The sequence below is a fragment of the Abramis brama genome (genome assembly GCF_963993115.1).
Source record: "Abramis brama genome assembly, chromosome: 25".
Classification (NCBI taxonomy): Eukaryota; Metazoa; Chordata; class Actinopteri; order Cypriniformes; family Leuciscidae; genus Abramis; species Abramis brama.
In genome coordinates, this window is record NC_139987.1 from 4873944 (window position 1) to 4888021 (window position 14078).

Consider the following 14078-nt stretch of genomic DNA (forward strand, 5'->3'; position numbering starts at 1 on the left):
ACCATATATATGTATGAAGACTTCAGATGTTTTTATATATAACAAATTAATCTCTCATAGAAATCTCTGAGTCACATTTCACCCCAAAAAAACAAAAAGAATTTTACTTGGCACAAAACAAAAGCACATTTATATGACCATTGTGATTTTCATGCCAATTAAACATTTCCTCCTGAAATTGGAAAGTGAAATAATCCCCTCGTCTTGACAGAATCGTTTTTTTTTTTTTAACAGCATATATTCAATTTACTACAATAAATATAATTATGATGTATAAATATATTTTTCTATATATATATATATATATATATATATATATATATATATATATATATATATATATATGGGGGGGGATATGACCTTGATTTGTTTTACAAGATTAGACATTAAAAAGAATAAATAAATAACTCAAAAACAGGTCCGGGTATTCTTGTGTATTTTGTATTTACATACATCAGCATATAAATTCACAATTAAAAATCCAGAAGAAAGAAAAAACAAAATAACATTGATTTGGGACATCAACCTCTTTTAGGCCAGTTTTTCCAGCAGAACCTCAACTCCTTTACAGTTCTGGATCTTCTGTAGTTTAGGAAGGATGGATTTCAGCATAACTCTCACTTCTTCAGCAACACTTTCATCTGCACTGTGAAGAAGGCTGTGGAAACACAAACAAAACCCAAATAAAGCAGCTGAAACTGGAATCAAATGCAACCAACCAATGCAAAGATCCATTCATAGATTAAGTGCTTCTCTGTATGCAGCATGGGCTTCAAATTTGAGAAATTTGATTGGTGGAAAAAAGAAGTGACATCAGAATAAACAAAGAGTCTAGGCTGAGAATATAAAGAAACAAATCTCTCGCTGCTTAAAGTCTTAGGGAGATTATAAGAGGTCATGCACAAAGACTGAGGCTGAGACGGGGAGTGGAAAAAACCCATAATCCTTTGCGGTGTGTAACTCAAGGGTTTGCAGCTGCGAGCCACAGTTTAGCCCTTTATTAGCATACAGACAACAGCATGGCATAATGAAGCAGCACTGTGGAAGATGTGCTTAACCCAAAGCGAACTGTGGGCAATTCCTCCAGCTAATAATCGACAGTATGATGGAAAAGCAGCAAATCTGCTGCGATAGTGAGCTTGTGATGTCATAGGATAAGCACTTTGAGGCTTTGTGAAGCAGAGGCTTGAAACATGAATGAATGTACAGGCATGTTCTTCTGGGAGTATATTCAGCGTATTTAACGCTCAAACAACAAAGGCTGCTGTGCTATTCTTTACGCCCACCAATCCGAAAGCAATTTACTAGAGTACACAAAAAGGAAAGCATTTTGTTATTTCTAGATCTGTTCATTTGTGGCAGCCATAAACTTACCAACAAAGAACAATGGCACCACGGTTGACTGAAGCCCACGTCTTGAGGTCCTCCAACTCCACCTTCTCCAGAAGAATCCTGGAAAAACGCTCTGTGGACAAAAATAAGGCAGGAGAGGACAGTAAAACTTGTGTTTTCATGTAAAACTGCTCACTTTGTTTTTATTAGCAGGCTTACACAGAGCAAAGTGACCTTTTAAAATAGAAAAGGAAACCCTAAAGTATCATGAAAATGAAAGTGTCAGAGTTTAATATTTTGTACTTGCCCTCTCTCTCTGCCTCCTTCATCTTAGCGTCCTGCTCGATCAACCATTTCAACACCAGGTGACCAGCGGGGTGTTCTGCCATATGCAGCTACAGGAAACACAAACATCAAACCATTACATTACAGCTTTTAATGTTGTTTATGTCTATGTGAGGTTTTTAATATGCTTTAAGACAAACAATGTACAAATGCACAAGTCAACACCATTGCTTAGTATTTTCTCCTTAAAACTGCAGTGCACTCCATGTGTTCATGGCGAGAGCCAAGTATAGTTATTAAAAAAATTAAACTAAAGATGTTTATTTGAGATTAATTATTTTTTTTTTTTTTTACCTTAAGACTAAGTCTGGATTTACTTGGTTACAAACCTTTTCAAAAGTATCAACAGAATAAAACAATTTTCTCAAAGGGGTAGAAGTATTACAGCAAAATATGTTTAATGGACAGTGGATTCTAACAAGATGAACACTTTGGTGAATTAAAAAAAATGATATGCGAGTCTTGAGTGTCCTATCCGGCATCGTGTGTAAATGATTTGATCCCAGCGATTATTTATATGGAATTTTTTTTTTCCCAACATCAAGATTTATTTCATGTAGTATTGTTGTTTAAAGGGATATTTCACTGCTTTAAAGATGAATGTGTATTTAAATTGGGTCATTTATGCAGTAGAAATGTGAAATTATTTTAGAAGTTGGAGCCTTATAGACTGAGAAAAGGCAGAAAATGTTTTTTTGGCTCATGTGGATGAAAGACAACAACTCCCAGAATGCACTTGCTTCGCTGCCCTATGAGGCCACTCCCAAGCCACACCTATCGTTACAGAGGGCAGTATCGGAAGAAATGATACAACTAGGCTACTAGTCGACTCGAAACTGAAAAGACGCCGTTTTATCGTGAGATCCCCCTATGGGCGGGCTGAACACATGCGGAACGAGCTCCTCCCACTGGCTGTCGTCTCTCGCCTCTGGCCAAAAAAGCCTCCGATGATGCAAAATTACGATTTTTCGTCATCTGAGGTATTTTCCCAGACACACAATACAGAAATCTCTTGTCTCAGGGGCACATGAGGGAGGGAAGCACGAAAATACTACCGGGTTTCTACTGATACAAAGCTTAAAGTCCCTGTAAAGGCAATTCTAAAAAAAAATTCTAAACACATTATAAATATTAGAAATGTATTGCTAAAACATATTACAAAGACTGTGAACTGTGAAGTACTGAATTGTGGAGTTAGACCGTTAAACAGTTTTTCATCATTGCTGTGTTCCGGATTTTTTGGGCGGGGCTAAAACGGGGGCTCGATGACACACTGGAGCCCCTGAGTTCCTGGACACGCCCCTACTTGATGACGCACTGGAGCCCATTCACATCAGTTTGCAACTCAATCGTGAGTTACTGTCAGTACTATTAGTTACTACATCCTACAGTTTGCTAGCTAGCTATGCCTTCGTCACGGAAATGCGTATTACCTGGATGCGATCACGTACAAAACAGATCGGTGTCCTTATTTAAATTTCCGAAAAACTATCATATCAACAAGAGGTGGATTAATTTTGTGAAGACCCACCTTGATGGAGAGCTGAGGATCGTGGTTTCAGCGCAGCCAGCGGACACGCCCCCAGCGTTTGAGAGCAGAGACTACTGCTCATTTTTTCAAGATTTTGATAGCTTATTTTATGTACTTGCCGGCTTTTTTTATCATTCAAATTTGGCTGGGTGGCTAATAACACATTTTTCTGTGGTGTGACAAACTCAGAACACATACTTAATTTTGACTTCACAGGGACTTTAATGCTAATCGGTGAAGTCTCCCTTTAAGCACTGATCGTTCTCAGATCTGTGAAAGGTATAGAGCATTTAACTGGTTCTGTAGATAAAGCTTCTTTCACAGCACTGTCTGCTTGCTCATTACCAGAGATTCCCGAATGGCCAGGTACCCAGCAGAAAATATTATTACAATTCTTTAATTCGAGAGATGACAATTTGATTAAAATCTTCACAGTTGTGAAGATGGGTGATCAGTTTTTAAAGATTCCAACATGACTTTGAATCAGTTATTATTAAAAAAACCTTTTGCGAAGAAATCTCAATAAACTTCAATGCCAATAATAGAGCATTTGCCTCTGCAGTGAAAACAACATCACATACTAATACTGGTATTACTGACAGCACTGCAAATATCTGAGGCTGAAACCTGTAGATGCGTTACCTGGCCGTCTTCTCCACCTGGTACGAGGGGCCCGGCCGCCAGAGCCGCCACCGCCTCCATGGCAGGCCTGAGATCTCCGATGGCGGCCCCCAGGATGTCACTCACAGCCACACAGCTGGCTTTATCCATCACCATAGCCTGGGCGTTCTCACACAGGTGCTCCAGCAGAGGAGGGGACACGGCTTCCAGCAGCTCCTTCCTCCTGATCGCTACATCCTTCTTACTGGAACACCAAACACAAAATGCTTCAGCGTTTGAGTGGAGCATTTCTTCATCCATCTTTATTGTCCATCTGACACGGTTGATCCAAATGGCATGCACATTCATAGAAAAGTGGACATTTTCTCATACGCCATACCTGTGTGCATTGCCGTCACCTTTCTCAAGCACCTGAATGATCTCGGGTAAGAGGTGTGCGGGGTCTCTTGGGCTCAGGAGGTAAAGCAGCACTTTTTTACCATGTTTATTGCTGATTATGTCAGATAAGGAACTAAGCATTTCCTGAGAGCAAAATAAGACATGTTATAAGAAATATTAAATCATCCAAATACTGGAGAAAAAACAACAACAGAAAAACTGCCAATAAAGAAATATCTAACTAAAGAGGACTTACTGAGATGATAATTTGTTTAACCAACTTGGTGTCGTCAATGCAATCGAATGCAGCCAATAAGACAAGATGAGCATATTCACCCTGAAAATAAATAAAACTTATGTTTACTTCCGTGAAACATTTAATGGAATATAACAAATTAAAATTATTAAAATAACAAATTATTTGAGGTTTGTTATTAATGTGTCTAGGTCAATTTTCCCCCTCGAAAATCAAATGAAAACAGAAATGATAATTTTCTTAAAGAAAACACTATTTTGGGTAAACTATTTCCCTCATTTTTTGTAGTTGAAATAAATTCCACAAATTTAAAAATACACAAACACACACACTCTTCACTATTATATAAATGTGTGTGAAAATAAATCTGCATGGTTAATCCTTTTAATATTTAATTTAAAACAAATCACAAAAATCGAACCTTTCATTGAAGTAAAACCAAGGCTGGATTAGTACCCCCAGGGACCTCTGGGTACTGAAGCTTATGGGCCCCCCTCCCCTACCTGACAACCACACCCTCTCCAAAGGAGGCACTAGAATTTCAGAATTTTTGATGGTGTTTTCTCTGAGATATTAGCCCAAAAACCACCGGGCGCACTTCAAAATGGCGGCCGCCAGCGACGTCACGATCTCAGAAGAAAATCGCTCGTATCTCGGCAACGCGAAGACCCAGAGAGCTCAAATTCGGGTGAGGAGGTCCCACGGGGACGCCCCCTACTGGATCGCTTTTCGCTGGGACCCCCGACTTTAAATGGCTATAACTCGGGGACCCGGGCGAGTTGGACCTATATTCTCGAGATATACCTTTATAAATATAAGGTATTTTCATTCACCTTTATATTTTTATATAAAAAAAAACTCCCATCACAGAGGGCCTGGGCACGTGCCCAGATTGCCAGTATGGTAGATCCAGGCCAAAGTAAAACAAATGAAAGTGGGGGAAATCACATTATGATTTTTTTTCTCTAATACACATTGGCCACACCTAATTTGGCAACCCAGAAATTAATATATATAAGATACATACTTAAATTTTTTAGCACACCAGAGTGACTGGGAACATGACATTATCCAATTCAGCCATGACTTCTTTAACAGGAGTATAAATGAGAGGAAACACGAAGGCCAAATTCCCTTAATTATCCATCACAATGAGTAAAACCAAAGAATATAGTTCTGATGTGTGAACATGCCCACGGTTAAATACACTGCTGGATCTTTAATGTTGTGAGCCTGTTTTTTGCTGGAGGTCCTGGACTTCTTGTTCAGATGCATGCTATCATGGATTCTAGCAAATACCAACAGATAAAAAATTAAAACCTGACGGCCTCTGCTAGAAATCTTATAATGGGCCGTGGTTGGATCTTCCATCAGGACAACGATCCAAAACAAACATCAAAATCAACACAAAAATATGTCACTGAACACAAAATGAAGCTTCTGCCATGACTATCCCAGTCCCTGACCTGAGCCCTATGGGAAGTGAATGGGCTGAACTGAAGAGGAGAAGCACCAACATGGATCTGGGAATCTGAAGGATCTGGAGAGATTCTGTATGGAGGAATGATCTCTGATCTCATCAGGTGTTCTCCAAACTCATCAGGCATTATAGGAGAAAACTCAGAGCGGTTATCTTGGGGAAAGGGGGTTGCAAGAGGTATTGAATAAAAGGGTGTCTTTAATTGTAGCCAACGTGTATTGGAGAAAAGAAATTTCATAATTAGATTTCCCCCCCATTTTTACTGGTTTTACTTCCATGAAAAATTAGATTGTGTATTTTTTGAATGAAAGGTCAAAAGGATTCACCATGCAGATGTGTTTTCCCAGGCTTCTTTGGTCATATTTACCAAGGATCCCAATAATTTTGACCAGGACTGTATATATATGGATTTTAGGGTGAAATATAATGTTTTCTGTGAGATTCACACATTCATAGATTGCACAGATTAGAAAGGCAGCTTACCATTGCAAACTTTGTAATGTATGATTTCATTGTTTTTACTATAACTTTGCGGTCCTGAAAGAAAGAGCAGAGACAAAACCATGTCAGGCTAAAAGCAAACGCCAGCAATCATGAAGAGTGTAATTTGGAGAGTGTAAAGGAGTGCTAACCTTAGGTGTGCCGTGCCATAAACAGTGCATGGTCACTCTGGCTCCATCATGAGTGTGTGCCATGTACACGACCGCTTCTCTGATGGCCTCGATCATCTCCTGAAGGACAGCCCACAACAGACATCAGTACAGACAGCAGACGGTAACATCAGCAGTCAAACTGGGCACAACACTCACCGTTCTCTGTTTGGCGGGAGCGTGCTCAAAGAAGTCCAGAAAAACTTTGTGGACCAATGAATGTTTAATGACGGCCTCCCTGTAGAGGGAACGTAATGCATTAATTCACTCAGAAATAAAGTGCCAAGACTCTATCATCACATGCCAGTAGGAATGGGCAGTATGATGATACATATCTGTAATAAACAATATTATGATTAAATTGTTTTTAATTCAGGTGTTACATAATGTGAGGCTGCTTTGAGCAGCCTCACATTGCAAAAAAGCAATGTAAAAGTTATCATTCATTTGTTTAAATTCCACCATGTGTACAGAGATAGACGGACAATTAAAACAAAATTAAAAATAAACTGTGGACAATAATTTTTTTTTTTTAAACTGAAATTTATTTTGGTCATACTGCGCATTAGGGGTGGGGTGGGGGGGGGGATTTTGATTCTTAGATGCATCGCGATGCGGACATGGACGATTCGGAATCGATTTACAAATGTCAAAAATCGATTTTTTATAATTATTTATTTATTTTCTAATAACGTAATATTGACTGAACGCAAAAGGCGGGAACCCTGAAGCGCGGACGCGCAGCGCTCGGACAGTCTGTGGCGTGCGCATAACAGACGCATGATGGCTGAGCGCGAAATCCGAACGGCACCCTCTTCGTTAAAAGCTGATGGAAAATAGGCATAATTTCATTGTGGACTATTTTGTATTTTTGTATGAGAGCTGCTTTCTGTATTGTTTAGTTTTCACATCAATATGCTGTAAACAGATCCGTTATATGTAGGATCCTCCACAGTCACAGTGTGTATCAGTGCAACGCCAGTCACAAAAAGTTACATTTTGACAGTGCTCTCTGCAGATGTTCATTTACTTTTTTTGTATAATCTGTTTTTGATTGTGGTATACAGCAACAATTTCAAGTCACAAGTCTTAGACTCTTTATTATCTAGTTGTGTATAAGAGCAGCTTTGTATGTTACTAATTATTCAGAATAAGACTGCAAGCATTATTTTTGTATGAGAACTGCTGGTGCATAATTCTATATTTTTGTACGAAAGCTGTTTGTGATTTTGCTACAGCAAAATGTTTATTTTTTTGTCTGAAGGATTATATTGCTCATTGCACATAACAGGAGGATGTTGGTTATAAGTCTATTATTAAATGTTAGAGATTCAGAATATGCTGACGTTTGTATTCATTTACTACAAGTTTGCTGCTCGTACAGGCACACATTTATTTTCCTGTTGGTTCTTTGCAATGTGACACATGCTGGCAAATGTAACCTTACAGTTGACTTGCCAAATCACTTCCATTTGTTTTATTAATAAAAGATATTGGAAGTAAATTCTTTATAGGTCATTATAAATACTTTGCTTTAAAAGTACCATGTAGTCACAAACACACAATAAAAAAAGATGCATCGATAATCGTTTTAGCATCGTAATCTGAATCGTGAGGTGCCTAGAGATTCCCATCCCTACATGTCAGCTTTAAGAGTAACTCACTTCTGTGCCATTGGTGTGAGGATCTGCTTCATTTCATCCATGATGCTCTCCATTTTCTCTGGATTTGCTTCCAAAACCTTCTCTAATGTAGGACAAATTGGGGACTGGCAAAAAAAAAGAAAAGCAAAAGTGATCACCATTTTTATGGACAACAAACACACTTGTCTTTCGGTTTACATGAATCTTCTAGGTCTCTTATCTGGCAGCTGAGAGCACACAAACCTTGCAGACTTGGAATACGTTTCCATAGAGTTCCTCAGTGAGCATGAGTCTCTGGGAGAGGATGGCCTTATCGTTGTAAGCGTACTCGACTACTGAAGACGCCTCGGAGTGCCTGAGCATCTGTCTGACCTTCCCCTTAAAGGCCAGCATCACTTCCCCGACCTGCTGCTTACTCCTGCACCACAAAAGAGTTCATTACCAAACCATTCTTGGTTGAATGCATCATTAAAACGTCATTCTGAACCGAGCCTAAAGTCAAACATAGCAAACATTTAAAGAGGTGGTTCAGGATTTTCGACATCGGACCTCATTTTCAAGTGAGCCTGGTTGTTATTCATCAGTGGAGACTGTTTTCAAAAAAATTCATCCAGTCCTTACTTTTGGATAGTTCGCCTATGCTAGGCTAGCGCGAGTCAACGGTGCACGTTAGCCTGCCATTAAAAACAGTTTTACCCACTCCACAGTACACCAAAAGCAAATAAATTATAACGCCAGACTATCGATGTAAATGTCTATTGAGAGAATAATGTTAGAAATCAAAGTACTCTTGTCAGCGGCAGGTAAATACACTTGCGTGATTGTTATGTGGACCGGCTCTCTCGGTTTCCTAGGTAACCAAATATAACTCCGCCGCTGCTGTAGACTGCTTATAAATACAGGGAACAAATTATAACTAATGCAATGTGATGAAAGGGTAGTTTGATTTCTAACATTATTCTCTCAATAGACATTTACATCGATAGTCTGGCGTTATAATTTATTTGCTTTTGGTGTACTGTGGAGAGGGTAAAACTGTTTTTAATGGCAGGCTAACGTGCACCGTTGACTCGCGCTAGCCTAGCATAGGCGAACTATCCAAAAGTAAGGACTGGATTTTTTTTTAAAAACTGTCTCCACTGATGAATAACAACCAGGCTCACTTGAAAACGAGGTCCGATGTCGAAAATCCTGAACCACCTCTTTAAAGAATGCAATTCATACAATGTTGTTTTTCAAGTTACTGCATTATAATGGACTTACTCTGAACCCAACCGTTAAAGAGATTCATGAGAAATGGATGTGACTTACCCATACATTAGAAACTTCTTCACAATGTTTCTGGCGTATTTCGATTTACTCAACTCCACAATATGCTCTAGAAAGTGAAATATCAGGGTAGAGAAGGGCGATGAGAGACGATAACTTCACATAAACACACGCAGTTCATTACACTGGCGATAAGACCGACCTTTGAGTTCCTCAAAGACCTCTTGCCTCTGGCTCTCACTGCCAAACTGGATAAAGCACTGAAGCACTCGTGTGGAATCATGAGCAAACGCAATCTAGCAAAAAGACAACCACAAAAAGAATGTTGTTTCACAGTTTAAAGGGACACTCCACCCATTTGCATTAAGCTTTGTATTGTTAGAAACCCAGTCATACTATTGAATGGTCGTGCAACACTCTCTCATTTTCCCCTGAGACGGGAGAAATCAGTTATTTACCTCTTACACTTCCTCCTACAATGACGCAAAAATCGTCATTTTGCGTCATTGTCGGAGGAAGTGTAAGAGGGGGGGATTTCTGTTGAGACTACAGACACTCGTTCCTCATCTTTCCCAGGGGGCGGGACCCGCTCACGCTACAGACCTATTACAGATCAGTGGGTGGGACTTTACTCTCTGAAACTGAAAGCAATATCCTCCATCTTGTTTGAAGCTAAGCTAACAGGCGCTGTGGAGACAGATGTAAAGTTATGACAATAGCGGAGGAGAGTGCTCAATATGATATAGAATAAGAGGATTTCGGAAGTCTGATGCTTGAATCAGGTGTTTGTGGCTACCTTTACAAGCCGCATTATAGCGAAGAGCAGCCGAGGCAGAAGACCTGCCTGCCGCGGACGAGGAGCCCGGACTGGCTCGAGTTAGGGCGGACTGGTGGCGCCGGTGATCTCACTATGCAACTACGAACCGCTACGAACACAGAGATAGAGTCCGTCTGCGGCAAAGAATTTCAACGATGACAATTTCTCCTGGACGAAATCTCTGAATCAGACGAGGACACGGACACTTGTGTTGTGAACTATCCTAGTTTCGCACTGCATATGTTCTGACTGAACATCCAGGTACCATGCAATAATTCACCTTTTCGAAAGAAATACAAACGAGGAGTAATGCACTAATGAGTTCGCCAACTAACTAGACATTTTGTGTGAAATGAATTTCAAGCTCTGGTGGTAGCTAGCCTTGTAGACGGAAGAGTGATTTCTCTTATAGGCAGATATGCGCTTTCTGGATTAGTGGGAGTGGCTTGTGGAGCTGTGCAATGTGGTGCATTGTGGGAGTTGTTGTCTTTCATACAAATGCGTCCTGAAGTTATTTTTTGTCTTTCCTCGGTCACGAAGGCACCAAATTCAAAATTTATTTTACATTTCGACTACATATATGACCCACTTTAAATAAAAAACAATGTTCAAATGGGTGGAATGCCCCTTTAAGAAATACAGTAATTCAGTGCAGAGTCTTTACTTACGGTTTTAATTTTTCCCTTCACAAGATCCTGTAGTTCTTTCATCAGTTTTTCCCTCTTTTGCTTGTCACAGTCTTTCCTGTACTTCCACAAAACACACACATATGAGCGTTTCTTCAGCTTTTGCACTTATCTCCCAGGTTTCTGAGATTTATTAAAATTAGATGCTTTTGGTTTTATGAAGGTCACATTCTTGGGTTTCATTTTATTTTGATGGTCCCTTTAACACATTCTGTTGACTGACTTGACAGTAATGTTGCACCTGCATGTCTACTAACTCTCATTAGTGTTAGTCGGGTATTAGTAGACTGGTAGGGTTAGGGTTAGAATAATAATAATAAGTTTGACATGTAGTTGCAAAGTTACTTATAGTCAGTAGAGTGTCTGTTGGAGGATCATCACAATAACGTGTTGGCAGATATTAAGCAGACAGTCTACTAATACTTTAATGAGAGTTAGTTGACACATAGATGCATCACTACTAATAGTCAACAGGATGTTCAAATGGGATCATCAAAATAAAGTGTTACCCATTCTTGAAATTAAAAGTTTATTGGAATAATATGCATATTATAATACTTTACTACTAAAGACAACCTATACAAAGAGAACCATACACAGGCCATTTCAATATTTACGGTCAAAACTATTTGTGTCCAATTTATATCAATTTTGTCCATACATTTTAAAAAGTTAGTGTGCTTGGTTACCAAGGAGATTACCCAGTGCAAACAAAGCATGCTTGAGATGATAAATATTATTTGCGAACAATATTTTTATCCTGCATTAATTGCATGTATAAGGATAAACACAATTGGTTCACCACAGAATGAACTGACTTGAGATGAGATGGAAATGACTGTTGAAAAAGACAATTCTACTGTGATGCATGTATATCTATTGTTTGACATTTCTAGTAGACAATTAAACTGAGTGAGACAACTGAAAAGTGTTTTATGACAGCTTGTTTTTTTATATTTTTTATTAAACGCCCATGACTGAAGAAAAACCCATAAACAAAATTCTTGCATGTAATAACCATAAGCACTTACCGTCTTACAATTTCCCACACTTGTTTGGCTCGGTTTACAATCTGGTAACTGTCCTTTCTCTCGTTCTGTTGACGATTCTGTTTCAAATCTTTCTTTTTCTGTTTGAATTCATCCCATTTAGGTTTCTTCCCTTCAGAGCCTTGGAAAGAAAACGTTCTACTGATTAATTTACACCAAAAATCACATCAATTCACAACACACCATTACAGCGGCTCCCAGGTAAGACACTCCAGGACATATTTTGACATTTGTACCTTCCTCCGGTTTGCTTCCATCTCCAGGGTATTTCCTCTTCTTTGCGAACTTTCCACCTGCTGGTTTTCCTTTGAATGTCTTTGGTCCTCCATCTGCCCCTGTTTTTTTAAAGCTCTTTGCTTTGTCTGTGTTGTAAGGTTTGAATGGCCGTTTGCCTTGTGGTTTTCCTCCAGTTTTACCTAATGAAGTAAAACACTGATATTAATGCATTGTAAGCATTTGCCTGAGCATAAGCTGTGTTCTGGATTCTTTACAACAACACTGCAAAACTGATAATTAAGAATATGTGGAGATCTTACAGCATAATATAAAAAATAAGAATGTAAAAAAGGTTACCTTTCGGCTTGAATGATGTTTTCTTGCCGTCTCTGGGCGTGAATGACTTCTTTCTCGGTTTAGCCTCCATTCTGGACTGGAAACGGTTGATTAAATTGTCTGATTAAGTTACTGGTTTTACAATTGTGTTTTATTCTGGAAGCTGGAATGCATGAATTTTAATCACGATACAATAGAGAATCCCCTGTGTCTGAACGACACCCTGTAAAGAATCAAACAGTGGTAATTTAAGTTTCTGTAGTGGCTTATACAATAACCTAAAAATAATGACAGGCAAGTAGTCTAATAAATGTTACATATATATTTACATACTGGACCAGTTCTCGTCCTAATTGAGAGGCAATTTCGTTGTTCTTTAATAAAACGACAAGACACGTTTTCCTACTCACCCATGTGTACAGACAAATCACTTTACGGCATCTGATTTCCAGCGTCGTAAGGAACTGGAAGCCCGTTTGCGACAGTCTGTCGCAGCGTAACAGGACAACTTAAAAGTCACTGGCATATTTGTTTAAAAGATCGTTTAATAATTTATTCCAAAATACCGTTTAGAATATTTTGATATTTTAGTTGTTATAAAATAGTTTAAGGTTTTTGCGATAAGGTAAAATTGTAAAATAGCAAAAGGATGTCTGATTCTCCTACAATATCTTCTTTTGTGTTCAATAGAAGAAATAAAAACATGCAGGTTTCGAACAACATGCGGGTGAGTAAATGATGACCTTTAACCACTAACAGCCTGCACCTGTCCAATAATAATAATAAATAAATAAAAAATGCCGTAAACACATTGAATTAATTTGGTATTAAAATTGCTATGTAAAACATGAATGCAATTTTGTTTCTTAAAAAAATCAACTGTAAACATTAAAATTTAATGTAAGATTAATTTAAAAAAAAATTAATAATAATCAACATGCCAACATGACATCACATGACATAATCATTTCAAAATATTATAATATTTATAATCGGCTCTCACTGGTGGTTGTGTTAAGAATCATATATAAATAATGAAGTGTAAAGAATCATATATAAATAATGTACGTGCATTTATAAAATCATAATTATGGAGAAAAAAAGATGCTGCAGCAAAAACACAATCGCTCTCTGGAGCACGAGAGCCCTCTGCTGGTAGAGTTGTGCATCTCTGAAGCTTTATTATTATTATGAACATATCCATTTAAATGCCAGTCAATGCATCTCTGAAGTCTAAAATATGGGGTGGGTGAGTGAGAGTGACGATACACAACCAACAAAACAAAAGGTAATATCTGTGTATAATAAAACGAGTAATCTGAAAGGGGTTTCACTTGCGGACCATGAATTCCTTATTAGCCAGTTAGTTGATGATACAGCACTTTACGTCCTATTTGAAGTGTATAGTAACGTGGTAACAGTAAAGAGGTGTTGAACTGCAGTATTACATGATGTGCATTTATCACACA

At 38.5% G+C, this 14078-nt stretch overlaps 1 protein-coding gene across 2 annotated transcripts; it reads right to left on the minus strand.

The window, feature by feature from the left end:
- Positions 1-419: 419 nt before the first annotated feature.
- pum3 (pumilio RNA-binding family member 3) lies at positions 420-13102 on the minus strand. Of its 2 annotated transcripts, none has more exons than XM_084104588.1 (18): positions 13020-13102; positions 12631-12832; positions 12294-12473; positions 12040-12178; positions 10991-11066; positions 9708-9801; positions 9548-9614; positions 8480-8654; positions 8258-8361; positions 6753-6831; positions 6576-6674; positions 6427-6480; positions 4464-4544; positions 4209-4351; positions 3851-4073; positions 1640-1727; positions 1375-1465; positions 420-658 (listed from the first exon to the last, which is right to left on the minus strand). In XM_084104588.1, exons 2-18 carry the CDS (start codon positions 12698-12700, stop codon positions 532-534), a joined length of 1890 nt encoding a protein of 629 aa, XP_083960714.1. In that variant the 5' UTR covers positions 12701-12832; positions 13020-13102; the 3' UTR covers positions 420-531. The 2 variants fall into 2 exon arrangements, with proteins under 2 accessions (XP_083960714.1, XP_083960715.1); XM_084104589.1 differs by having other exon boundaries at positions 12943-13048.
- Between the last annotated feature and the right edge of the window lie 976 nt (positions 13103-14078).